This window comes from Microtus ochrogaster, chromosome 15 (assembly GCF_000317375.1).
Source record: "Microtus ochrogaster isolate Prairie Vole_2 chromosome 15, MicOch1.0, whole genome shotgun sequence".
Classification (NCBI taxonomy): domain Eukaryota; kingdom Metazoa; phylum Chordata; class Mammalia; order Rodentia; family Cricetidae; genus Microtus; species Microtus ochrogaster.
The window spans coordinates 6,521,136-6,530,102 of record NC_022017.1 but is presented as its reverse complement, the minus strand read 5'-3'; the positions used below and the strand labels follow the sequence as shown (position 1 = coordinate 6,530,102).

The 8,967-nt window shown below is 47.0% G+C and overlaps 1 protein-coding gene across 3 annotated transcripts in view; it reads right to left on the bottom strand.

The window, feature by feature from the left end:
• The window catches only part of Znf641 (zinc finger protein 641), an 11,314-nt gene extending 4,853 nt beyond the window's left edge, over positions 1-6,461 (bottom strand). The window contains exons 1-6 of one of the 3 annotated variants that reach the window (XM_026782812.1): positions 5,973-6,392; positions 3,397-3,605; positions 2,658-2,749; positions 1,795-1,855; positions 1,364-1,493; positions 663-776 (exon numbers count right to left, since the gene is read on the bottom strand). In XM_026782812.1, coding sequence (XP_026638613.1) covers positions 663-776; positions 1,364-1,493; positions 1,795-1,855; positions 2,658-2,749; positions 3,397-3,531 — 532 coding nt within the window. In that variant the 5' untranslated portion in view covers positions 3,532-3,605; positions 5,973-6,392. Of the gene's footprint in view, positions 1-662; positions 777-1,363; positions 1,494-1,794; positions 1,856-2,657; positions 2,750-3,396; positions 3,606-5,972 lie in introns of all 3 variants that reach the window. The other 2 variants (XM_005353971.2, XM_026782811.1) reach the window with 2 other exon arrangements.
• Between the last annotated feature and the right edge of the window lie 2,506 nt (positions 6,462-8,967).

Here is an 8,967-nt window from a genome sequence, read left to right as displayed (position 1 = left end):
GTCATAAGCTAAGCTAGCCATGCGGGCAGCAGGGTGCTGGGGACGCAGGGGGACACAGCCCCGCCGCTCTTATTTCAACATGTGTGTGTGTGTGTGTGTGTGTGTGTGTGTGTGTGTGTGTTTCTCTCTCTCCCAGTAAGACTAGAATCCTTCTTTTCAGGATAATTATATCCACTCTTGATATACACTCAGTAAGTGATAAATAATCTCATTATTATTTTTCTACCATCATTATGTGTTTTCTACCGTTCATCGCTACCAGCCCCATCTTCACACCTCCATCTGGACAGAGAGGGAAGGAATGAGCTGCAGTCGTCGCTGGTTAAGTCACCAGCTGTCAGCATCAGTAGATCCATTCAGAAGACATCTATCTCTGCAGTAACATGGACGCTGACCTACAGCATCAATAACAACTCTTATCGGATGACTATTACGTTTTGATGCTCTTCTGCAATCACGTGTTAGCATAGCTAGCTGTAATAACTTAGAAACGAGGTCTCACAGGTATGACCTATGATCCAAGCCCACACAGCCTGACTTCAGGGTCTGCCTTGCATGCCTTCTGCACCCCAGCCTTGCTTTTGGAAATATATGAATTCTGAGCTTTTTGCTTAGTGACACAGTAAAGACGAGACCACAAGAGAGGGTTTCTGGGTCCTCACCTGTATATGTGACCTTCAGGATATCTCTCCCTTCTAAGTCCTGGGGGTCAGGTACCCACTGCTCTCCTCCTCCGTCTGGCTGAGAAAGCATGTCCAGTTTGGGAATCGGAAACCCTGCACACGAGAAAAGGAAACAGACACACACCAAGCTTACTTCAACAGCAATTCTATATTAATGAACAAAACCGTTCCCTAGATTCCTCCTTGGGATGCCAGGACTGAAGAGTTGGACAGAAGCCTCCAGTCACTTCTGTTAGTCCCTCTTTCTTTTTCTAGAAAACCACAAGCTCTTTCCCAAGGAACCAGTTTGTCTTCCACTCACCTCCTCCTAGGCCATATCCTTCTGGCCATGACTGTACCTCAGATCCACTGTCAATTCCACTGCAGTACCCTTACCTTCCCATGGGGGCACTCCAGGTCCCAGGGATCTAGCTCCAGGTGTCCCTGTCTCTGCTCTCTAAGAAGTCTCAGATTCCCAACCAAGATGAGCTTCGATTTTTCCCTCCATAATTTGTCATTATGTACAAAAAGATCCCTTGCTTCAACTTTTTCAGGCTGATCTCCAACATTCTTTCTTTGGTGGAAGTCTACCTAGACAGAGTCCCTGCCAGCGAAAGCCTCCTAGGCAGGTACTATCCAACAGCCCTCAGGTGATCCCACCCTCCCAGGGGAGCCTTTCAGGACCAGAATGTCCTGCTTACTCAGAGAGACGACAATCCCACAGTTTTCCTGCATGACATATTCTCCATAAAAGTCAGTCTGCGAGGGATCCAGGCTCCGCCACTCCTCCTGGGAGAAGCACAATGACACATCCTTGATGGTTACCAGTCCCTGAAACAAACACAGAGGTTGTCTGTCAGCAGTTGCTCTGATGGAAAATACGATCTTACTATGGAGGGCTGAGATAGTCCAGGAAGGAGGGCGAGAGAGGACCCAGCTAGAGAACTGCCAACAGGTCAGTAGGCAAGACCCATAGCTTTGTAAAGAGAAAAAGAGTAAAGAAATGAGATCAAGGAGTGAGTGAGGATAATTCACTAGACGAGGTTCCCGTGCGAGACCGTGAGAAGTCAGAGCCGTGACAAAGGCATCACTCCCTCTTTTAACTATAGGTGTCTACTAAGTCTCCTCTTACCTCCTCATCCTTTCTTGCAGACTGTACCACAGCCTCCTTCCTCCACTCGACCTTCCCTTCTCTGTCAACACAACATGACATGAACATAACACGCTGGCTCCTCTGGTATGCTATGATATCCCATCAGGTGCTACGGTACAGTGGGTAAGCCCAAAATCTGGAGCCAACTGACTGTTAGCTCTACTGCGTCTTAGTGGTATTATTCGAATGCCTCCATCTCTCTCTGCCCCAATGTTCTCACAATAAAATGGGATGATTGCATGGCTCCCATATTACACAGCACATACAAGGTGCACAGGAAAGAATGCATGTGATAAGCTTTCTGTACGTGTTGCTATTAGTGATGCTGCTGTCTTTCCTGGCTGGTCTCTAGACTTGTGCTCTCTTCCTGCTTCTTCTTTCTCTTCTCTTTCCTAAAAGCTGTAAGATCTGCACACCCCTCTGCTTTGTGCTTTCCAAGCTTTCCCTGGACCCTCGTTTCTCACTTCTTTCAGGATTTTTTCTTTTTTTTATTTTATTTTTGAGATAAGGGCTGACCATGCTACACCGACTGGCCCAAAATTCTTGGGCTTGGGCAACACTTGTGCCTCAGTCTCCCTAGTGACTGGAATTACTGCTGGGCACCATCATACCTGATTATAGATTTTCTTCCCCCAAAGAATCCAATTAGTTATTCTGAACTCCTCATCCCATCCCACAGATAACATTAAAAACCAATTTACATCCCTTAGAAACAGAATCTACTCGGCTATAAGCATACCATTAGTGCTCATGGGAACTAACCAGCCAACGGGATGATGCCAAAGCTATAGAAAGGCAACTGCAGTGACCTTGGGAGAAGACAGGGTGGGGAAAGAACTCACCTGGGATCCAGCTGCAAGAAGTGCGGCTGCCATTTCCCAGTCTGCAGTGTTGCCCTCCTGGGGAACTGCTGGAGCACAGGGAGCAGACTGAGCTGATAAGGGGAGAGAGGGGCTGTTAGAGATAAAAAAAAAAAAATCTGTCCCAGCATGCACTGGGGCCCATTTTCCTTCTCAATCTATGCTCCCTGGTAAAAACTCAAATGTATACATTTAAATGTAGAGGCCTTCACTCAACATGTTCTGTAAGGATTTAATGACATTGAATTGGAATAGTCATAGCATGAATGGATTCTTAACAAGTATCCTACAAACTATTGACCGTGTTTTACAATAATCATGAGTCTCTAGCACTTCCTGTGTCTCCCACATCCAATACCATTAACTACACTTGCATGTAGGAGGAACGACTATGGGAGAAACAAAAGAAGCCCATTGGCACAGTTAGGGAAATGCAGGGCCCCACTGTGTACTGGACAGCAGAGTCCAGGAAAAAACAGGCTGGATCTGGTATTAGGTGTGTCCTTCAGTCCATGGCCCTTAGAGTTAACTGTTGCTTGAGATGTAACCCAGGCTGGCCTGGACCCCTGGAACTCGTGGCAATCCTCCTACCTTAGCCTCCAAGTAATGAGATTACAAGTGTGAGCAACTGCATCCAGCCAGGTCAGGAATTTCTAACACTACTTTTTGAGCAGAGACTAGAAGACTTGTAGTGCTTCCAAAGCACCCTGCGTGTCCTCACACTTCTCCTGAAGGGACAGTGGCTCCTCTTCAAGGTCACAGTGAAGGTGCTCCAGTGCCCCTGCTGCTGTTCTCCACGGGCCCTCTTCCTGGTTTCCTCTCTCCAGCTGGGGCTCTGCTCCATCCAGATGTACATTTGTCGACTCCCATCCTGCTCCCAGGGCTGCAGGCTGTTCAGAAAGCATTTCTGCAGCAAGCACAGACCGTGACCTGGAACATGCCAAAAGCAACTACAGAAGGGGGGAAGGGCATGCCAAAGCCATTTCAGAGAAGGCTGAGTATGACAGTGAGCGAGCCCAGCAGGAGACAAACTCACAAAGCGTGACATTGAGTCAAAACTTTTCTGGAGGAACTAAGGAACTGACCAGCACCACACAGTCAAGGCGCTGCCATTTCGGAGACCTCGTGCTATAAAGAGTACAACCCTGAGGACCGCAAGAACTTCACTTAAAAATAAAAGAAAAATCCCGAAAACCCAGAGGCTATCCGTTGCATTTCTACCATCCAAAGTGCAGTGGATGTGGGGGAAATGCAGGAAGGAATGCATTCAACAAAGATGGGAGTGAGCAGACCCAGAGATTCTATGCCACAAACTGCAACCTCATCAACTGATTTAGACGTCCCACCCAGGGGTGTGACCTGTCATGAGCACCTGTTCAGAAAGCATCTCCTGTAGGAAAAGCCTCAGCAAAGGGACATGTGACCAATCACTCATATGTAGGAAATGAGCAGTGATACAAGCATAGCAGAAAAACCAGGATCCCGGAGCCTATAGCTGAGGTATAAATACCCAACAAGACCCTAACTGATGAGAGAAACTGCAGGTCAGTGAGGAGCTGAAGTAACTGAAGAAAGCAGAAAAGAACAGAGGTTGGACAAGATAATGGAAACCAGGGAAGGTGTGTTATTAACACAGACTTTGGGGGAATCAACAGCCCCATGGTCTGAGATACAAGATACACTTGCTTGACAGGCACCAGTCACAATGCATTATATACATTCAAGAATGGTATGGAGAAGGCAGGATTTGCTCATTGGAAGAAATTCAAGTCAAGAAAGGGACAGCACACACCGTCAGTGGAAATGGACACGGTTTTTGCTTGTCAAGCACAGAAGGCTGAGCAGTCACACCAGCTGTAAACATCTGTATGTATCAAGCAGAAGGAACGGGTTCTGGACCCAAGAAAGAGATTTAGGTTAGTTTTGTTTTGTTTTTAAAGAATCAGTCCTATAAAGCATACGATCAAGTCTGCACTCCTCTTTGGACATTTATAGAACAAGACAGGTCCCATTTGAGAATGACTTTCTGCTTGGCAATCTATTTTTGTGATTCTTATTCAATACCCAAATAAACAGTGTCGCCAAAAATCTCCCAAGAACGGGTCAGAATTTCTGTAGCTACTTTGGCTATCACGTGATCATTCGATACCTGAATTGAAGGCTACAGTAGACCTCAAGTGGCTTACTTTCTTGTCTATTTTTCTTTGACAAAAATTTCTAAGCACAGTGTACAGGAAAAACAAATTTCTCTTTCATCTTTGAAACCCAAAGATCCTCGTGGATGCATCTTGGACTAATACCCAGTTTACGTGGTCTCTCTTTCAGAGACTTCTCATGAGAAAGGAAAAGAGTAAAGCGTACTAAGGGGAAACTTCAATTATAGCTCTCCTCTGAATTTCAGCCCCTGTGTCCGTCTCACTTTTAAATGCGCAGGGCACCGATCGCCCTTCTTCTCCATAAGCCATCCTTGTTTCTGACTGCCTGCGCAAGTTCTCAGCACATTTCAAGTCCAGCCTAGCACCTGGACACCTGCCTTCAACCCATTTCCCTTCATGTCCTCGGCAGAAAGGTCCTCCCACGGAAGCCTTTCTGAAGAGCCCACTGGGCCTGCTGGACGATGACAGAAAAACCTTTGAAAATGCTGGCAAAACCCGAGCAAAGGAAGGAGTGGATAACTGTCACCTCCCTGCATTCCCTTAGGAGATCATGGCAGAGCGACCACCTGAGCTGCAGAATGAACCTGTTTTCTCTCATTCCTTTCCCTAGTTCAGGATGATCCCAAGCTGGCCGGAGCATAGGTTCTTGGGCTTTCCTTCCTGTTGTCTGCTTATGTACCTGGGAGGCTGGGCATCTGCAGAAAGTTTTTTTTTCTTTCTTTCTTTTCTTTCTTTTTTTTTTTTTTTTCCAGAGAGTTCTGTTGTTGGATAGAGAATGGGCCCTGGTATCAAAGAGGGGCCCAAGGGCACAGGGACATGAGTGACTCTAGTAGCCCCTCCGCGGGTGTGGCACGGCCCGGGCCCCGAGCCTGCAGGGAGTAAGGTTTCTTCTCTCCGGATCACAGCACCCCGGGGAGGGTCAGATTTCAGAAGACTCAGGGCGCGACAAAACCGGAGCGGGCAAAGCGGGGCCAGAAAACAGGTTCCCTCGAGCCGAGGCTACAGCAAGTGAGAAAAAGGGTGCAGCGGGCGTCCGCGCGAGTGACAGCAGTGGGACCGGGTACGCAGCATCGAGGCCACCGTCCCCACTGCCAGGCCGGCTCCCTCCCCCTTCGCCCGCCCGCGTCCCGGCCACACTCACCCCGGCTCGGGCCCTTGGTGCTGCCTCCCGCCTGGCGCCGCCGAGCCCACGGCCCGCACAGCCAGAGACAGGCGACGGCGGCCAGCGCGGGGCGGGCACAGGAAATCCCGCCGCTTCCGGGGCTCCTTGGTGCGGGCGGGGGTGGGCGCGGGCGGAGGGGACAACTGGACCCGTGGTCGGGTCGCCGCAGCCCCGAGGCGCGCTGCTCCGGGGGTCCCGCCCACAGCCGGTGCCTCCGACCACCCACAGCGCCCGGCTGGCCAAGTGGGCTGGTTCCCTCTGCTTGCCCTCGCGACAGCCAAGGCCGACCACGACCAGAGAGAGCACCGAAGACAGTGGACTCCGAAGGAAGCCTTTTGGTTCCACCAAGATGGTGCTGTATGAAGGGGGCTGTGCCGCTGCATGGTCTTCGGATCTGAAGAGACATGGGTTGCCAGTGTGCACACCACATTTAGAAGATTTAATTTTTTTAAAAAAATGTAATAATTAAGCTACGTTAGTTAAATATGTTAATTGTGCACATTACAAATGTGACCTGCGCTACATTTTTTCTGGGCATTTCCACCTTAAAGCATTAAGAGGAAAGTGACTGACGAAGACCAGAAAGGCCTACAAAACAGATAATGGTAGAACCGGCTAGTAAATGTCACAATGTTTTATCAAACATTATCAAAATCATTCTGCAAAATCTTACCGCTCGGACTTAAAGAATAAATGACTCAAGGCAGAGCGTATGCGACAGGTATTCCTTTAATAGGCATTAACTCGCTGTTAAATGTCATTCGTTGTAAATATATGTTGGAAATCAAAGAAAGAACTGTCAGGGGAGGCTTGCATCAATGGCTATTTGCCATAAACTATAATGTGATTTGTTTTTTAAAATCTACCCTGAGCTAGGAGCGAAGGCAAGTGATTGTGTCTGAGGGAGGTTGGAGACTCAGGAAATCAGCGGAGGAGCAGAAGAGGAGGATACTAGGCTCGCATTCTACCAGCCGCTCACTGGATGTGTGAGCGTGATAGGACCAGAATGTTCAGCCTCAGCCCCCGCGCAGGCTCAGGGCTTCTCGCTTACACACCATGAGAAGCGCTAATTAGTGTGAACTGACAACATCTCAGTGCCTGGACTGGTAAAGGGAAAGACCTTTTCATACCGTTTGCAAAGTGCTGTGAGTTGGTTGAGAACAGGAGGAGGAGGAGGTTCGGCTCTTTGCATTCGTGAAAGGGACCAGGCACCTTTCATCTAGTGTCTCCACGATCTCAATGACAGTTCAGCCGCAGCTCTCTTCCCTCATCTTACTCGTAGACTCGACTACTCTAAGGCCAATTCTGGAAATATTGTACTTAATTTTCCTTGTAGCTGGAATTCATGCATCTGCTTACGTGGCCACAACTAAATCTAGGGTGGCTGTGATGTGAAGTGTGGGTGCCTGATAGACTCGAAGCTCCTGATGCATGGTAAACTGAACATACCAGAACACCTAAACCAAACTTTACCTGAAAAGCCTGTTTAGGAGAAGCTGGTAAACATCGTAACAGCCAGGATGTTCGTCTTCCCCCTGGAGGTAGGGGCATTGTGAGATACCATCCTACATCCCAGAAGAAGGAAAGGAAGCAAAGTAGGTTTACATCTAATGAAGTGGGACACTAATATTTTATGAACATCTGTTTTATGCCAGGACACTATCTTAAACATCACGGGGAATAAACGTTAAGATGCAATCATATTTGCTCTTGACGGTTCCATCTCTTTAACAATCAATCAACAAATCCTGTCAAGTGTAGCTGTTACTGCTATATGAGTTCGGGGGCCTGGAGCAGAATGTTAAAAAAAAGAGAGAGCCCTGGTCAGAGTTCTAATCTGGTGCACCTGTCTCTGGGACAGTGTCTTATTCTCTTTCACCCTCATGATAGGGAAGCCCAACGCCATGCCGTATTATGTGGAGAACAGCAAGCAGAAGTCTCCACCTTTTAAATGTTTCTGGTAGGAGAGTTTCAATACGTACTTTGGAGGTGGAGGTGTAAAAAAATAAAAAGGGCATTGCAGACAGGAAGGTGCTGATGAGTGTGCTACGGGAAGGTCACGGACATAGGCGTGTCTGTCTAGAGTAGAAAAGAAATAAAATAGGAAGCTGGTAGAATGGGTCAAGGGTTTTATTTTAATTTGCTATGTCAGGTGATAGTCACTGTCACTACCCTTTTGTTTATATAGAAATGATGTCACTATCCATGTGTTTATAACGAAATGGTGTATCTCATGATTCTTACTATATCCTCCTTATTATTATGGTTCTTATAACTTAGAACCTGACAGTCCCAGCCTGTTCTTTTGGTGAAACGCTGTTTTTAAAAACTGAATGAAGTGTCCTGCACTAGGATTCTAATATGTAGAACACGGAGTCCCTTAACCTAACTAAGGAAGTGAACTAACTAACCCTAACCCTAACCCAAAACCTAACCCTACCGTAACATAACCCTACGTTCCTTAGAATGTAGCAGTCCTTCCTGGGCACGGGGAGAGGTCTCAGACATTTAGAGTTCTCAGGAAACTTTCAAATGTCTTAAGAGGTCAGTAGTCTTTGTGCGTCAGCCCTGGCTCCCCCATCTTTGTGCGTCAGCCCTGGCTCCTCCATCTTTACACATTAATCCATAAATATTGAGCATTGGGAATTTTTACAAATTCTTGGTGCCTGTTCCTCCACCGCTCAAGCCAAAAGATTCTAGTCTAGAATAGAATCTCTGTGGAATGTCTTTTTTTTTTTTTTTTTTTTTTTTTTTTTTTTTTTTTTTTTTACTTTTCAGTCTTCCTTGGCAATTCTCATGTTAACCCCTGCTGGGAGTCACTTCTCTATAAGATTCTCTTATGAATCAAAGACACAAATAAGTAAACATTTAAAAACACCACACCAGAAAAGTATTTATACACCTATGCAAAGTTATTTTGTCAGATTGTATGCTTGCTTCTGCCTCTACTTAAGACATTTTACATTGTACATTG